Source organism: Artemia franciscana, chromosome 5 (assembly GCF_032884065.1).
Source record: "Artemia franciscana chromosome 5, ASM3288406v1, whole genome shotgun sequence".
In the NCBI taxonomy this organism is placed as follows: domain Eukaryota; kingdom Metazoa; phylum Arthropoda; class Branchiopoda; order Anostraca; family Artemiidae; genus Artemia; species Artemia franciscana.
This window is the reverse complement of record NC_088867.1, coordinates 13,546,493-13,565,043: the sequence shown is the minus strand read 5'-3', so window position 1 is coordinate 13,565,043 and position 18,551 is coordinate 13,546,493. Positions and strand designations below refer to the sequence as shown.

Sequence of the window (18,551 nt, the reverse complement as noted above, 5' to 3'; positions counted from 1 at the left end):
ATTTCATTGGCGTCAGTTTTGTGGCCTTTTCTTATAAGCCAATCATTTTATTTGAGAAATGTAGATCAGAAGGGTAGGCTTAACCTGTCCGTTTTCGTCTAATAACACGTTTGAATAGCCCCACGAATTGAATCGGATTGTCTGTCTAGAATTTTGAACCAGTCAAAGGGTTGGAGTGCTTTGTCGTAACATATTTTGCGAAGGACGTCTCTGGTCTCCTGTGTCGTGTGATCATGACTATAAATTTAAATACCAGCAATGATAGCAACAATTTTTATGATTGTCATTCAGAATAATCTACAAACATCTATTGATACATAATCTACTGATTACCCTCAAACCAACCAACAGTAATTACGACGCCAGCCAACAATAACGAAACCAACCCACCATAATTCCAAAACTAACAGTAATCTTAGTAGTAAAACACTAACCTTAGTAATTAACCCTAGTAATAAAAGTAATAAAACAAATAAAAAAAGAAACAACTCAATAAAAATTTTTTTCCGGAATATCATTAGAAGACTTATTGTTTCGAAGGTATACATACCGACAGCGTGAAATTGTCATTGACATGACATTGACAGCCTGCTGACAACTAAATTACCACAAACAATTCACTTTATCCTTAAACACCAATTAGAAGTGTGTGTGTATCGGTTAAACCAACCTTGGATATCCTCCTTTCAATCCTCTAGTTTTACACTAAAGAATGGGATCTAACTTGTGGTTTACTGGAAACTTATTAGAGTGTAATAAGAACTGTCGGAATTGGTAAGTGTCAAATAGAACAATCACTTTAATTAAGAAGAGGAGAAATTCAATCTCAAAGTAGATTGTATAGTGTAAATAGGTGGCTTCAATTACAGTTTGGAAAGACACCGACAAATTTGATATTTTTCTTACAACGTTCGACATGATTGTTAAATCAACCAAGTGGGCATTGCTTTCGCTATTTCCGAATTTCTTGGTCTTTCCCTGAATTTCTCCGTAAGAAAATTGGGTTATTCAAAATCTGCCCGAAAATCCGCATTCAGGAATATACGAAAGTAAAAATAAAGTGCAAATCAATATTAAGTGACAAAAAATTAAAGTACTTGCATGATATACCTCCGACCGCTCAAGTTGTTCATTCATTGACGCGTCATAGAACCGTTTTTTTCATTAGTTTCTTTCAGCTTATCTTGAGACAAGACAAAGAAAAGTGACAGAATAGGTGGAAAATTTGTAATTTGGGCTATATATTTGGACACTAGGGGCGGGTGGGGGTAAAGCATTTGGAGAGTATGAAGTCAGAAAACAATTCTTACTTCGTAAAATGCAGAATAATTGTACCTAACACACTAGGCATGCAGACCCGCTGTACTTTACCCCTCCCCCCTAATGTGCAAATATAGCCAAATTTGTTTCTAAAGTATTATATATTTTTTTATCATACTTAGGTATATCAAACAGTTCGTGGTAACGAACTGTAAGTAAGGAGCAACCCGGCTCAATAGTAACTGAAACTCAAAAAACGGAATTTTGATACCAATAGATACATCAAAAGAATCGAATTTTTATGCTGATTCCAATTATATAAGTTCATCAAATATCTTCAAGTTTAGTCTTACCCATCAAAAGTTACGAGGCTGAGAAAATTTGCCTTTTTCCAAAAAAAAGGGGGAAACAACCCCTAAAATCAAACCATCAGGTTCAGCGTAACAGAGAACCCTACTGTGGAGGTTTCATGCTCCCATCTGCAAAAATGTGGAATCTTTTATTTTTTACCAGAAGAATGATCACGGATGCGTGTTCATTTGTTTTTTTTTGTTGTTTTTTCCCCATGGGTGATCGTATCGACCCACTAGTCCTAGAATATAGTGACAGGGCTTATTCAAACGGAAATTAAAAGTTCTAGCGCCCTTTTTAAGGGACCAAAAAATTGGAGGGTAACTAAGCCCCCTCCCACGCTCATTTTTTTCCAAAGTCATCCGATTAAAATTTTGAGATAGCCATTTTGTTCAGCACAGTCAAACAAATTTAGTAACTATGTCTTTGAGGATGACGTTATCCCCCAAATTCCCCGGGGGAAAGGGTTTAAGTTATGAGCTTTGCCCATTGTTTACATATAGTATTGGTTATTGGAAAGTATACAGACGTTTTTAAGGGCTTTTTTTCTGGGGGGGGGGGCTTTACATTGAAGGATCTAACTATGGAGGAATTTTTCATGGGGGTAAGGGAAATTTCCATGAAGGGGGCGCCGGATTTTTCAGCATTATTTAAAAAACGATCAGAAATTAAATAAAAAAGACAAGTTTCTCAACTGAAAGTAGGGAGGAACCTTAAAACTTAAAACAAACAGAAATTATTACATATGTGATGGGGTCCGCCCAATCGTCAATAAATCGCTCTTTACGCTACAGTTTTATGACACTTGGTATTTACAAAGGGACATATAGCGATCGCAATTTCTGTCCGTCGGTCTGTTTGTCTGTCGGTCGGTCTGTCGGTCCCGGTTTTGATAGTTCGGGCACTTCCAGATAAGCTAGGACGATGAAAGTTGGCAGGCGTATCAGGGGCCAGACCAGACTAAATTAGAATGTCACTCCCCCGATTCGACCGTCTGGGGGAGACGAGGGGAGGAAGCGAACGAGATAGTTGGGAAGAATTTTATTTGTCGATAAAACAAATGATAGTTGCTCTTAAGTGTGGCTTGTTGGTCTAGTGGTATGATTCTTGCTTAGTGTGCGAGAGTTCCAGGGTTTGAATCCTGGACAACTCCAATTTTTACATGAAGAAGATCCGAAACTAGATACGTGATCAATATAACGATCGCTGAAAGTTGGCTGTTGTATCAGGGACCGGAACAGATTAAATTAGAAATAGTTGCTTCCCCGATTCGACCATCTGGGGTGGGGGTGGGGGTGGAAGGACGGTTAATACGGAAAACTTTGAGAATGTGAGGTGTTTTTAACTTACGAATGGGTGATTGGATCTTCATTAAATTTTATATTTAGAGGTACCTCGTGTCTCAGAGCTCTTATTTTAAATCCCGACCAGATCGTAAAATTGAGTGGAGTTGGAGGCGGACACCAGAAATCATGGAAAACGCTTAGAGTTGAGAGATCGGGATGAAACTTGGTGGGAAGAATAAGCGCATTAGCAAGTCCTAGATACGTGATTGACATAACCGGACCTGTTCTGCTCTCTTTGGGGGAGTTAGGGGGGAGGAATTTTCTATGCTTTGGCGAGGTCGATGCTTCTGGACGTGCTAGGATGACGAAAATTGGTAGGCGTGTCAGGGACCTGCCAAAATTGACTTGATAACAGTCGCTTCCCCGATTTGATCATCTGGGAGGGGCTGGATGGAGGGAAATCGTAAAAATTGAGGTATGTTTATCCCATGATTGGGTGATATATCTTAATGAAACATGATATATAGACAGATATCGTGTCTCAGATGCTCCATTTTCAATTCGGATCGGATCTGAGGACATTGGGGGTGGAGGGGGGAAACGGAAATCTTAGAAAATGCTGAGAGTGGAGATATCAGTATGAAACTTGGTGGGAAGAATAAGCACAAGTTCTAGATGCGTGATTGACATAACCGGAGCGGATCCGACCTCTCGTCACAAGTGCCATATGAGCTCTTAGCTCTTGTTTTTGGTACTTTCAAAAGAGCTATTTATTCTAATTCAACGGCCTTCGTGATTCAGGGGTCATTCTTAAAGAACTGGAAAAAAATTTGAACTTCAGCGTAAAGAGTGAGGTATTGACGAGGGGGCGAACTCCCTCAAATGCGTAATAATGTCATTTCGTTTTAAGTTTTGATGTCGCTTCTTACTTTCAATTGAACAAACTTGTATTTTATTCAATTTCATTAGAATTGAGTGTCAGAGGAACAGGTTCTACTAAGATGAAGAACATTAGGTCGAGGGTTTGTCATACAAGTACCAAAATTGACATTAACAGCAAAAGGTGTTAAATTTGGTATTTCCATCAAATTTTTTGAAATGATTGTTAAATCAATAAAGCGAGCAGTGCTAACCCAAATTTCTCGGGGTTTCCTCGAAGTTCTCCTTAAAAAAATTGGTTTATGCAAAATCTCCCCCAATGTTTGCGTACATGAAAACATGAATGTTAAAACAAAATACAAATCAATATTGGATGACCAAAAATGGATATTAACAACTAAAAGCGTTAACTTCGGCATTTCTATAAAAATGTTTGAAGTGATTGCTACATCACTCAAGTGGCCAGTGATTTCGGTGTTCCCATATTTTTCAGTTTCCCCGATTTTTATGGCACTTGGTATTAACCAAGTGACATATAGCAATCGCAAATTCTGTCGGTCCCGGTTTTGCTACTTTAGGCACTTTTAGTTAAGCTAGGACGATGACATATGGCAGGCGTATCAGGGACCGGACCAGATTAAATTAGAAATGGTCATTTTCCCGATTTGACCATCTGGGGGGGAGTGGGGGGCCCGTTAATCCGGAAAAAATAGAAAAATTGGAGTATTTTTTACTTAGGAACGGTTGATCAGATCTTAATGAAATTTGATGTTGGGAAGGATATCGTGTCTCAGAGCTGTTATTTTAAATTCCGACCGGGTCTGGTGATATTGGGGGAGGGGGGAGTTGGGAGGGGGGAACCTAAAATCTTTGAAAACACTTAGAGTGGGGGGGGGGATCAGGATGAAACTTGGTGGGAAATATAAGCACAAGTCCTAGATACATGATTGACATAACCGGAACGGATCCGCTCTCTTTGGGGTAGATGGGGGGGGGGGGGGCGGTAATTCTGAAAAATTAAAAAAATGAGGTATTTTTAACTTACGAACGGGTAATCGGATCTCAATGAAATTTGATATTTAGAAGGATATCGTGTTCAGAGCTTTTATTTTAAATCCCGACCAAATCTGGTGACATTGGAGGGGGAGTTGGGAGGGGGAAACCTAAAACTTGGAAAACACTTAGAGTGGAAGGATCGGGATGAAACTTGGTGGGAAAAATAAGCACAAGTCCCAGATACATGATTGACATAACCGGAACGGATCCGCTCTTTTCGGGGTAGTTGGGGGGGTTAATTCTGAAAAATTAAAAAAAAATGAGGTATTTCTAACTTACGAACGGGTGATCGGATCTCAATGAAATTTGATATTTAGAAGGATATCGTGTCTCAGAGCTCTTATTTTATATCCCGACCGGATCTGGTGACATTGGGGTGGGGGGGTCGGGAGGGGGAAATCTAAAACTTGGGAAACACTTAGAGTGGAGGGATCGGGATAAAACTTGGTGGGAAAAACAAGCACAAGTCCTAGATACATGATTGACATAACCAAAGCGGATCCACTCTCTTTGGGGTAGTTTGGGGGGGGGGGGTTAATTCTGAAAAATTAGAAAAAATGAGGTATTTTTAACTTACGAACGGGTGATCGGATCTCTGATATTTAGAAGGATATCGTGTCTCAAAGCTCTTAGTTTAAGTCCCGACCGGATCTGGTGACATTTGGGGAAGTTTGGGGTGGGGGAACCTAAAATGATGGAAAGCCCTTAGATTGGAGGAATCGGGATGAAAGTTGGTGGGAAAAATAAGCGGAAGTCTTAGATACGTGATTAACATAATTGGAACGGATCCGCTCTATCGGAGGGGGGGGGTATTCTGAAAAATTAGAAAAAATGACGTATTTTTAACTTACGAAGGAGTGGTCGGATCTTTATCAAACTTCATATTTAAAAGGATCTCGTAACTCAGATATCTTATTTTAAATCTCAACCGGATCCAGCGTAATTTGGGGGAGGGGGCAGTTGGGGGGGGGGAACCGAAAATCTTAGAAAATACTTAAAGCGGTGAGATTAGGATGAAACTGGATGGGAAGAATAAAAACCTGTCTAAGATACGTGACTGACATAACCGAACCGGATCTGCTCTCTTTGGGGTAGTTGGGGGGGTTAATTCTGAAAAATTAGAAAAATGAGGTATTTTTAACTTACGAACGGGTGATCGGATATCAATGAAATTTGATATTTAGAAGAATATCGTGTCTCAGAGCTCTTATTTTAAATCCGACTGGATCTGGTGACATTGGGGGGGGGAGTTCGGAGGGGGAAACCTAAAACTTGGAAAACACTTAGAGTGGAGGATCGGGATGAAACTTGGTGGGAAAAATAAGCACAAGTCCTAGATACATGACTGACATTACCAGAATGGATCCGCTCTCTATGGGGTAGTTGAGGGGGGGGGGGTTAAGTCTGAAAAATTAGAAAAAATGAGGTATTTTTAACTTACGAACGGGTGATAGGATCTCAATGAAATCTGATATTTAGAAGAATATCGTGTCTCAAAGCTCTTATTTTAAGTTCCGACCGGATCTGGTGACATTGGGGGGGAGTTTTGGGTGGGGGAACCTAAAATGATTGGAAACGCTTAGATTAGAGGGAACGGGATGAAACTTGGTGGGAAAAATAACAAGAAGTCTTAGATACGTGATTTACATAATTGGAACGAATCCGCTCTATGGGGGGGGGGGGTAATTCTGAAAAATTAGAAAAAATGACGTATTTTCAACTACCAAGGAGTTATCGGATCTTAATGGAATTTCATATTTAGAAGGACCTCGTAACTCAGATCTCTTTTTTAAATCTCAACCGGATCCAGCGTAATTGGGGGGGGGGGCAGTTGGTGGGGCTACCAGAAATCTTTGAAAATGCTTAAAGCGGTGAGATCAGAATGAAACTGGATGGGAAGATTTAAAACCTGTCTAAGATACGTGACTGACATAACCGGACCGGATCTGCTCTTTTTGGTGGAGTTGGGGGGGATTTGGAAAATTGATGTATTTGTAACTTACGAAAGGGTGACCAGATCTTAATGAAATTTGATATTTAGAAGGATCTTGTGCTTTAAAGCTCTAATTTTAAATTTTGACCAGATCCTGTGACATTGGGGGATTGGAGGGGGAAACCGGAATTCTTGGAAAACGTGAAAATTGGGGTATTTTATCTTACGAATAGATGATCGGATCTTAATGAAATTTGATATTTAGAAGGAATTCATGTCTCAGAGCTCTTATTTCAAATCCCGACCAGATCTTTCGACATTGGGGGGGGGGAGTTGGAGGAGGAAATTCTTGAAGAACACTTTGAGTGGAGTAATCGGGATGAAGCTTGGTGGATAGAATAAGCAAATGTCCTTGATACGTGATTGACAGAACCGTACTGCATTTGCTCTCTTTGGGGGAGTATGGGGGTGGGGTTCAGTAATTTGGCGAGTTTGGTGCTTTTGGACGTGCTAGGACGATGAAAATTGGTAGGCGTTTCAGGGAGCTGCACAAATTGACTTGATAAAGTCGTTTTCCCAGATTCGACCATCTGGGGGGCTAAAGTGAGAGGAAAAATTAGAAAAAATTAGGTATTTATAACATACGAGTAGGTGATCGGATCTTAATGAATTTTGATATTTATAAGGACATCATGACTCAGAGCTCTTATTTTAAATCCTGACCGGTATTAAACCTGTTATTTTCCTTTTAAATCAATCTATTGATTCATAGAATTTTGTTAGACCTCATACCATATGATCTCTTGGCTCTCAGCTCTTCATGCCTCGTCACAAGTACCATATGAGCTCTTAGCTCTTGTTCAAAAGAAAATTGGCTTATGCAAAACATATCCAGAAATTCGTGTTCGTGAATACACGAAGGTTAACACAAAATGCAAAACATCAGTGTCAGTTTTCAGGGAGGTCTGGAAAAATAATTTTGTTTTTAGGAAAATCAGGGTTAGCCATAAAAAATCGGGGATAGTGGAAGCAGTGCTGTCGGTTGCAAAATTTGTATGGTCTCAAAATTGTGAGGGTCAGATCTAAAGCTCACCGAGTAACCCTTTATTCTTTGTGCAGCTCCTTAAAATAGCCTGCACTTTACTGGAATCACCGATGGGTATTCTTACCTTTGTAATAATAATGTTTATTACATTGACTTCGAGGAAAAAAAGATCTTATTCCAAAAATTATGTTCTCGAGGAAAGAAGTAAAATAGAAATCGTGTGTCATACGTCTGATTGAGTTTTCAAGTGAAAGATGAATAATAACGGTAAATGAACTTGGCATAATAGAAAGAAATAGCAGTAAATAAACTCCTGTACTTCCGGTAGGAAATTTTAGCTTTAAGTACATTAAGCCACGAACGTCCCTTGCGGACGGCTTGGAAAGTAAGCTCCCCCTCGGAAGTGCAGTGAGGCTATCTGATAAAGGTAGTTTTAGGTTTTAAGCAGTAATAAGAGGAAGATACTTAACAACTGTGCAGACGTCACCAGTCGGTCTAGCAGGGGTTGGTAGGCACATATGATGTACAAAACTCACAACCTTGTTTTCCGCGGGGATGCATGCATACATATTTCGATCATGGTTGGTCGACTCTCGTATGGTGCAAAAAGACCGCACAATCAAGGCTAACTAAATAAGCTGCAAAATCAAAGGTATCGAATGGGAATGCTGGGCTTTAACAGTAAGCTGGTAAGAGATTACAAACAAACAATCCCTTTTTCGGCAATTTCTGTTCGGTATCCAACGTAGAAGCTTTCGGTCAGGCTAAATGACGAGGAGTATTTGACATTGGGTCGTCCTTAGACAGCTATGTGTATCAATGGGTTTGTAGTAGCAGAAGCAGCAGTAATAGTGTCATTTTTTTTACTAAATACAAAGATAATTTGTTCGCATAGTGATCAATGCTGGGTATCTTTAAAGGCGAATATTTTTTTTTTGTATTAAGTTTTTGCTGAATATTCTCCAATATATTTAGCCCTAGCTTGCTTCATGAAGGCCCTGATGTAGCTAACATTACCCACATAGCTGAAAAGTAAATGCCCTGTGGAAAAGAAGGTAGCTTACATTATTGGGACCACGTGATATAGGTAGTCTTATGTCTTTCCTTAGCCTACTTCATAAATTATAATTTAGATCGGATGGGAATTCCTCTGCTTTCCTCTAGACTTGCGTCTTAATTTCCCTTGGGATTTTCTTCTGTCACTATCTTACGGTTTCTACGCCAATTAAATACAGATTTTCCTGATGGATGTAAGATTAATATCCGATTTATCTGAGTTCTATTGACACTCTTAAAGCATGTGAAGGAGGATGTCATGAATGGGGATTCACAAGGATTTGCTGGCCTGTCAGAAGCATAAGGAATGGGAATTATATGCTACCTTCCTAATTCCTAATGTTAGTCAAGATAAATCTTGAAAGTAAAATATGGTTTAACTAGGTCGGCCATGGGAGTGGATGGGGAGGGGTTGGTTGGTAAATCCGACATTTCAATGTATTGGTAAAGCAAAACTATTCTGGAATATTTTCTAAGCTGTTTGAAAGACAAAGTGGAAGGGCTAGTGTCATTACTATAGGGATGACATAGCATGAAGTGATGGATCTCCCATATATTATCTATTTTTCCGACTGTTTTTATGGTACTTGTATCTACCAAGTGACATATAGCAATCGCAAATTCTGTCGGTCGGTCTGTCTGTCCCGGTTTTGCTAGTTTAGGCACTTCCAGGTAAGGTAGGATGAAGATATTTTGCAGGCGTAACAGGAAACAGACCACATTAAATTGGAAATGGTCGTTCCCTCGATTCGACCATCTGGGAGGGGGGGAGTGGGAGGACGGTTAAATCGGAAAAATTAGAAAAACGAGGTATTTTTAACTTACGAACAGGTGATCGGATCTTAATGAAATTTGATGTTAGGATATCGTGTCTTACAGCCCTTATTTTAAATCCCGACAGGATCCGGTGACATTGGGAGGAGTTGGGGAGGGGAACCTAAAATCTTGGAAAACGCTTAGACTGGAGGGATCGGGATGAAACTTGGTGGGAAAAGTAGGCACAAGTTCTAGATACGCATTTTACATAACCGGAATGGATCCGCTCTCTTTGGGCGGAGTTTGGGCGGGAGGGTTAATTCTGAAAAATTAGAAAAAATGAGGGATATCTAACTTACGAAGGAGTGATCAGATCTTGATGAAATTTCAAATTTAGTAGGACCTCGTAACTCAGATCTCTTATTCTAAATCCCGAGCGGATCTAATGTCATGGGGGGTTGGGGGGTGTAACCGGAAATCTTGGAAAACCCTTAAAGCGGAGAGATCAGGATGAAACTTGGTGGGAAGAATAAGCACAAGTCCAACATATGCAACTAACATAACCGGACCAGATCTGATCTCTTTTGTGCAGTCGGGGGGGGGGGATAATTCGAAAAATTAGAAAAGTGAGGTATTTGTAACTTAAGAACGGGTGACCAGATCTTAATGAAATTTGATATGTAGAAGTAACCCATGTCTCTGAGCTCTTATTTAAAATCCCGACCAGATATGTTCACATTGGGGGGTGTTGGAGGAGGAAACTTGGAAAACGCTTAGAGTGGAGAGATCGGGATGAAACTTGGTGGGTAGAATAAGCAAATATCAGATACGAGATTGACGTAACCGTTCTGGATCCGCTCTCTTTTGGGGATTTCGGGGGCGGGGTTCAGTGCTTTGACGAGGTTGGTACTTCTGGACATGCTAGTGCGATGAAAATTAGTAGGCGTGTCAGGGAGCTGCACAAATTGACTTGATAAAGTCGTTTTCCCCGATTCGATCATCTGGGGGGCTGAAGGGAGAGGCAGAATTAGAAAAAATTAGGTATTTTTAACTTACGAATGGGTGATCGGGTCTTAATGAGTTTTGATATTTAGAAGAATCTCCTGACTCAGAGCTCTTATTTTAAATCCTGACCGGTATTAAGCCTCTGATTTTTTTTTTAAATCAGTCTATTGATTCTTAGAATTTTGCTAGAGTTCATACCATATGAGCTCTTAGCTCTTGGCTCTTCCGGCCTTGTCACAAGTGCCATACGAGCTCTTAGCTCTTGTTTTTTTTTTTTTTTTTTTTTTTTTTTTTTTTTTTTTTTTTTTTGTTTTTTTTTTTTTTTATAGAAAGGTTAGTCGAAGAAACTTGGGAGGGAATTCGTTCGATCAGAATTAGAAATTTTAATGCCAATATAAACAGCCAAAAATGGTCAAGGGGCAATCAGGTCCCCTCTTATGTTCTTTTTTCTGCTGGATACCCTGTAACTCTCCAGGGCATTGGATAAACGTTTTGAGATAGGAAATAGTGATTTTGGCCAGAGTAGTCAAAATTTTAGATAAGAAGGATGATAAGACACACAAAGGAGGGACATACTGCAGTTTGGTTCTAGCTTCTGTCAGCTTGCGTTTCTTCGTCGTTTGTTATTCAATGACAAGATTGTATCCATTCCTATCACTTCCTGAGGGCGTGAGGCTAATTCATTGGGCATAATAGGGCTAATTCATCGGGCATAAGCGTGAAAGTCTTGTCGAAACATATCATAAAATATAAAAAGAAAACTATTTTAAATATATAACAAACAAGATTACAATCATTCCTATCACTTGCGGTCATTCTATGTTCCTTGATTTTTCTATAGCCGGTGTGCATCTCGTCTTTTTAAGTTCTCAACACCCTCTAAAAAAAACGCTTGAACATTACGCATTTGTTCTATGAACTCTATTCTGATGCTTGCTGGTTTATTTCTTACGATTTGCTTTCTAATGTAGATCAGCATTAAATTTAAGAAAAAAAAGGGTCCTTATTCATGTGCGAAAATAAAGAAAACCGTATCTTTTTTTCAGCATAGCATGTGGCAAGCTTGGGACTTGGCTCTTGATGTCTGTTTGTCGCAGCTTCCTGCAATATTGAAAGGAGAGACGATCTATGAGCACTCTCCTTTCTTTGAGGAGCAATTGACAGCCTTTGAAGTTTGGCTGAGCCACGGATCACAATCTAAAAAGCCCGAACAGCTTCCCATATTGCTTCAGGTAATACTCTTTCGTTTCTTTGGCAAATTGCACTTCGTTTTGATCGTGGGTGTTAAAGTCTTGAACAGGCAATCTCCAGATCAGATTTCAGTTGCACTCTTTTTGTACATACAAAAAGACTTAATTTAAAGTACGAAGAATACCAAAATGAAATCTAGTTGTTTGAATTGGTTAAGTGGAAAGTCACACTATCAAATATATCTTCAAAAAAAATAATAATAATCGGGGATTCAATTTTTAATGAATATATCCTTCATATAAAGTTGAGCAGTTTTTGGTAGTAGTGTGTACAAAAAAATAATAAACAAAAATAAAACATGGGTTAAAAATCGATAAAAGATAACTAAAAAACATGTGGCATCAAACAGCCTAAGAAGAAGTAGCTTCAATTTCAACGTATAGCTTTCTTTGGGAATCAACATATCGTTAAACTTTGTATTATTGACAATGCCAAGTTTAACAGCCCTAAAAAATTTCATAATGTTGAAACAACCAGAATAAAAATCTTAGAAAATCCCATTTTTCAGACATGCATAGACCTAAGATCGTTCAAGTAGGCAAAATTGTTTTTATTTTGATTTCTTCTCTACTTCAAATATTCCTAAAAGTTTTGGCAACAAGGTGCAAAGAACAGAAAAAACAGTAAAGATTTCATATTTGTTTTATTCGCTTGAATGTGTTATCAATATTTAACAGCAAAAAGGGTGTGCCAATTCTGATTATTGGCCAAATAGGCTTGTCAATTAGACACATTAATGTTTGTATTTTGCCACTTCTTGAAATTATATTCAGTGTATAAGAAAGTATTGAGTGTCAAGTAATAACTGTTTTGTTACCGTCTGTATTATCTTACATCTGTACATAAACCTAATAACCGTTTACTATCATCGCTGCCCCTCCTGATGATGGCACCCTTAGTGCTTTCGGGAGAACAAATTGTGATATTTGTCCGCAGGGTTGTCCAAAGAGAATGGCATAAAACCTGAAATCTGTCTGAAAATTATAATTAATCAGCATTTTTTGTTTTCAAGAATTCTTTTCAGCCAAAATATAGTCTCTACCGAGTAGGCTTAGGCTAGCTTGGAAAAATCTTGACAGGTGAAGTAGCTTAGGCCAGTTGACTATATGCTGATAGGCATAGTTGTAACAGAATTCTTCTTAAAAAAAAAAAAAAAACTTTCTTGCATTTTAAATACAAGAAAGATTTTAATTCATCAGTTTTCGGTCAAATAAAGTCATCAAAAGCTGAAAGGGCTTTGGTGATTTTTCTTTTTGATATTAGCAGCATTTCCACTCACACAAGTTTCCTATACTCTTTGGTGTCGCCATGAATCGTCAAAAGTGATCAAGCTACGATTATCGTAGGTTCATACCAATGTTCCCACAAAAGCTATATCCGCTTGTAGCGACACACGAAAGTCATGCATGGTGCCTTTTGCAATTAGTAAGTATTATGTATCACAAGAATTATTTCTTCATGAACCTTTCTATTCCTTTATTTCTTGACTTTTCTTTAGTGAAGTATATTTTAGTATTATTTAGTGAAATTGTTCAAAGTGTTGCTAATTCATGTCGTAGATCTTGTTCAAGAGCTCTAGGGATCATTGGGTTTTTATGCTATTATGTTCCGGATTCCAGCAGAAATGACGAAGAGTCTGAGAGTTTCAGTATCCAGCTTTAAAATCTAGTCTATTCAGTTCCAAAGAAGCACATAATCTTTATCATTTGCAATTTTAATTTTAATACTGACAAGGAACACACAGGGAATGAATATGCAAGGGTAAATGGTAAATGGACAACTAAGTAAATAAGATAAAAGCCACATTGTACTCTTCCGAGACATCAATATAGTTTTCATAGTGGGGACTGTTCAAACACAGACTCCGATGTTACATGGATTTCCCCCCATAGAGGAACTCAAATCTTATAGACTATATCCTCGTGTCTAGGTATCGAATGTTATCTGTCACTAGCCTGCTCACCTGTCAATCTAGTATTAGAACATGACTTAAAATAACTTCAATACTGTCTTCAATACTGTCGAGCGCAAACTCGTCAACGAGCAAGACAAAGAATGCAGAGAGCACTACGAGTAATTCAAATGAGCTCTACACGAGCTATATGCCGTGCCCACCGTGGCTTTACTAAGGGAAAATGTGTGCAGTGCTACACGGTTTTCAAGAAAGGTGGCTTACATTTCATGCATAGAAGTGTGAAAGAATTTTGTAATAAGAAAAATCAAAAAATGTCCTGTCCTCAATGAACTTGGCAACAAGTTACTATCCACTGCTGAAATCAGCTGGAGAGAACACTTTGAAAATGAAATGAATTTGAACATCCTTTCTGACCCAACAGGCCAACAGTACTATCTAGTTTTACCGTAATTGCTACTGACCCAGGTCCGCCAGGAAACACAAATAGAAGCTACCATCAGAGATCTTAAAACAAATAAAACTGCCGACCATAATGGAATTCAGCCAGAACTTCTAAAAGTCAGTAGTGAGCCCCTCGTTGACCTGTATCACACTTGTATTAAACCCAACTACCTGTGAATCAAGTCACTTTCCCTCACCTTGGTGCGAAGCTACGATATTCTTTTTTCCATAAGAAACGTTCTAAAGTAAACTATCGACCTATCAGTCTTAAAGCCATGGCGCTCTAATTTCTGACAAGAGTCATGCTTGGACACATCCGACCAGTATGCTCAGTGGTGATCCCAGAATACAAAGCGGGCTTTCGATCAAATAAGTCCACGGCTAATCAGATTTTTAAAGTTCATCAAATCACGGAAAAATATCTTGAACTCGACGCAATATCCACCTACTTTTCGTAGACCTCAAACAGGTGTTGGAACTCAAATAGAGAGAAGGTCTATGGCATATTCTTCTTTACTTTGACATCCACCCATCTTGGTTCTCTTAACTAGAGACATGCACACAACATTCAGAAGCTGTGTTTTGACCGGAAAAGGGCTCACCAAAAGCTTTGAAACGTTGAACGGTGTTCTGCAAGGCTGCCTGATATCACCGAAGATCTTCAATATCTTTTTCATGTAACTGCATTCTTTTCACTTACGGATATTTCGTCTGGTATCCTTGTAAAAGGAGAATTGAAATACAAATTAGCTTACGACTAGGGTACAGATCGGATGGAAAAAATGAAAACTCTTCATGATCTTTGATTCCAGGCTGAGATCATTCACACGGCCACCAACCTATTTGGGAAGACCATCAACACCTCGAAAGCAAAACATGCGCTACTCATGTAAACCAAATTCCCCAGAAAATTTCAGTCCCCTGCTTGGAAGGGATGGTGTAGAGTGGGTTGAGGAAGTTATCTATCTGGTAGCTTTATTACCTCTGACAATAAATGTTTCAAAGAATCAAGAGAGGCCTGGCACTTGTGGACTCCTGTTTTAAGAGTCTTATGCCCTTCTAGAGGAATGACATTTTATCAACGATGTTTAAAGTGAGGCTATTCAACTCGTTCATCTTCCCTATCGCCATTATGCCTGTAAAACATCGACTCGACTCTTAAAAAAAATGATCGGGGTCGGCTTGCTGCCTCTGAATAAAAATCACTGTGACAAATTGCCGGGATCACTTACCATGATCGAATATCAGCCACCAAGCTCTCCAAAGTCTCAAAGACGGTCTGCGATGACAGATGGGACTAACTTCAAGTAATTTTTGATACCCCTGGTTTACACGAATATTTACGAAACGAGCATTAGCCTATAACTAAGAATCAATTGGAACTATCAATGTGCAGAACTCTTTTCTGCAAAGAAAGTATCAAGTGGTAAACCCAGCTGGGGTTCTTGAGAAGCGTATTTGTGATTCTCTACTGAATGCCATAAGTTTATTTCTTTATAATATCTTTGCTTATCTTTGTTATATCTTTGTTTATTTATTTCTGTTGATTCTTTTTAGTTTTTTTTTGCTTTTTACTACGTCTTTTTCTGGGCTCTGCCCAGTTTTTGTGACGGGTTATAAATAAAATGATGATGATGATGTATTGTATCGGAAAATGGAATAAAACATAGGGGAGCGAAAACAAATATTTTCAAATTTAATAGCGCTTGTTTTTGCTCGAAGAAGTGTAGGTGGCCTTGAAACTTGTCCGACGTATTCAGCTGGTCTGAAATTTCAATAAAATATAAAGTTTCAAGTCATTATAAGTAGCGGGCACAATGGGCATAATTTTTATAACCGATTTAAAAACGTAAAAACTTCGTATTTTTCTTGGTTTCAAACATAAAAGATATGCTCTACCACTCTCGCGAATAACGTAAAATATAAGACTAATGCAAGGCTATTTCTCTCTCTCTATGTATCTCTCTTTGTCTCTCTCTCCTTTCCTTCCCTTTATGTCAAATTTTAACCAATTCTATGTTTCTCCTAATTATAGGTATTACTGAGCCAAGTTCATCGTTTGCGTGCCCTTCAGCTCCTTGGAAAATTTTTGGACCTTGGTCCTTGGGCTGTTAACCTCGCCCTTAGTGTTGGAATATTTCCTTATGTACTTAAGCTTCTACAAAGTTCTGTCAAAGAACTAAGACCCATGTTGATATTTATCTGGGCCAAAATACTTGCTGTGGATTTGGTGAGTTTTTTCTTCGCAAATTGTCACGTAAATGTCCTTGTAGTCATGATTGTTCTTCTCCATTCTTGGAGAAGGTTTATAGTGTTTGCCCTTTGGGTTATACTTGTTCCACAATTTCCAAAGCTTGAGCAGGAAAAGATGTAGTATAGCTAATTCCATGAAGATGTTGCATTGGACAAAAATTCATTCAATCGTGACACTGATTTAAGATTTACTATAATCGATATTATGAAGTTTCCATATTTATTTAATCTACAAAGTTATAATTAATTTGTGCGTGTTAAAATATATTGATATAAATTATTAACAAAATTATATATTATATCAACTGATCAAATAAATTATCTAATCAAATATATTGTTAAATCCGTAGCATGATTGTATATTTATAAATCTATCTTTAAATGTGTATTTATTTAATTCCCTGAAGATACTTGTTTTAAAATATTAAATTTTCTTATGGAAATAAAGAGCGGAGTTGAAACTTAAAAGAACAAAAATGTTGATTCACAGATTGTGCAACAAAACTAGCTCAAATAAACCGATTTTCTCATATTTGCAGAATTTTAAAAGCTGGTGCTTTACTGAAAACACAAAATCGACCCTAAAAAACAAGGTGCTTGCTTGGCAGCAGAATTCCGTAAGTAGCATGCAGAAAATAAAAAACCTACTAGTCTTTCACCGGCTATGATTCGACAATTTTTAATATGCAATTATAACTCTCTAAAAAACCTCGGACAAACTTAGTTTTCAATAAAACGCTAGTTTTTAGAATTCTAAAGCTATCGAAAAACATCCCGGCTCAGTTTATTTAAGTGATTATTTGAGCGTTTATTTCAGCTTATTATTGATCTAAGAATCATTTTTTTTTTGTTTTAAATTTCAACTTTGTTCTTTACTATCGTACGAAAAGCTGAACTAATTTTTTCTCTTTCTCACTCTTTTTTTTTAACATTTGCAATAAAGCTTATAAAAGATCTTTGTTCAACTTAGGCCATGAAACTAAAGAAGACAATAGGATATTTATTAAAATACAGTATGAAAGTATCGGTTTACTTTTTACCTCCTTTACACAAACAAAATAAAATTAATAAATTAGTAAAGGGTTCGAGGAGTACGTTGTCATCTTTCTCTTTGAGGATTACCTTTATTTTAAAATTTAATTATTTGATTAAAATTAATTAAAATTATTTAATTAATTAAAATTTAACTATTTTTGTTCTTTACTTGCAGTTCATTACTACGAACTGTTTGACACTCCATTTAAATCTAGTAAAAAGTAGACAATAAAAAATCAATTGGCTGCCTTAGAATTTCTATTTCCGGCCTTTTGACCTTCTTTTGGCAAAAATTGATGCTTCACTTTTTTGTGGGACGATCCCTCTTCTTTCTGAAAGAAAGCTTTAGATATTTCAAATTTCTTCCAAATAAGCCCTCTCCCAACATTTCATCCCCGCTTTTTTTATACGATCATCCAGGGGGTTAAAAAAAAATTGAAAAACGAGACATTAGTGTCTTTCGTACAAAAAAAGTCTTTTCCCTTGTCGTCCAAACAGGGGGAATTCAAATCTCATGTATAAGATTTTCGACGGTGATTCCGGTGGTGCATTTTTTGTTCTATTTAACCCATTTTTGAAGGGTTTTACGCTCTTTTGCCATTTTCTATAAATTTGTTTTTACATTAAATTTTACCATTAAGTTTAATCGAAATAATAGTTACCTTTCCTGAATCAGTTTTTAAGTGGCATTTTTTTGTCATTGGACAGTTTTTTTTTCAGTACGTGTTTTGGAACTTTTGGTTAATGGGCCTGGTTCGCTCTTTACTAAGTTGCAAAAGAACAGGATGGCTGACCCCCCCCCCAATTGCACTTCCTGGTTGAAGGGCTAGGAATTAGCCCTTCATATGCCTATGAAGTATAGGCTGGGACCGTAAAGGTTAATACCGTATTCTTTACCTCGCCTTATCGTATGACACAAGAGAGAAAAAATGACAATATTGTTTACTTCTTAGTTTATCTTGCCCCCGGAAAGATGTGACATTATTCTGCAGCCCGCGGGGACAGTTGATACTATTAGCTAAGATTGTA

At 37.9% G+C, this 18,551-nt stretch overlaps 1 protein-coding gene across 2 annotated transcripts in view; it reads left to right on the top strand.

Moving 5' to 3' along the window:
* LOC136026998 (regulatory-associated protein of mTOR-like) overlaps positions 1-18,551 on the top strand; it is a 272,404-nt gene that overhangs the window by 139,376 nt on the left and 114,477 nt on the right. For both annotated transcript variants that reach the window (XM_065703879.1, XM_065703880.1), the window contains 2 exons: positions 11,674-11,859; positions 16,270-16,464. In XM_065703879.1, the coding sequence (XP_065559951.1) occupies positions 11,674-11,859; positions 16,270-16,464 (381 nt within the window). The remainder of the gene's footprint in view (positions 1-11,673; positions 11,860-16,269; positions 16,465-18,551) is intronic.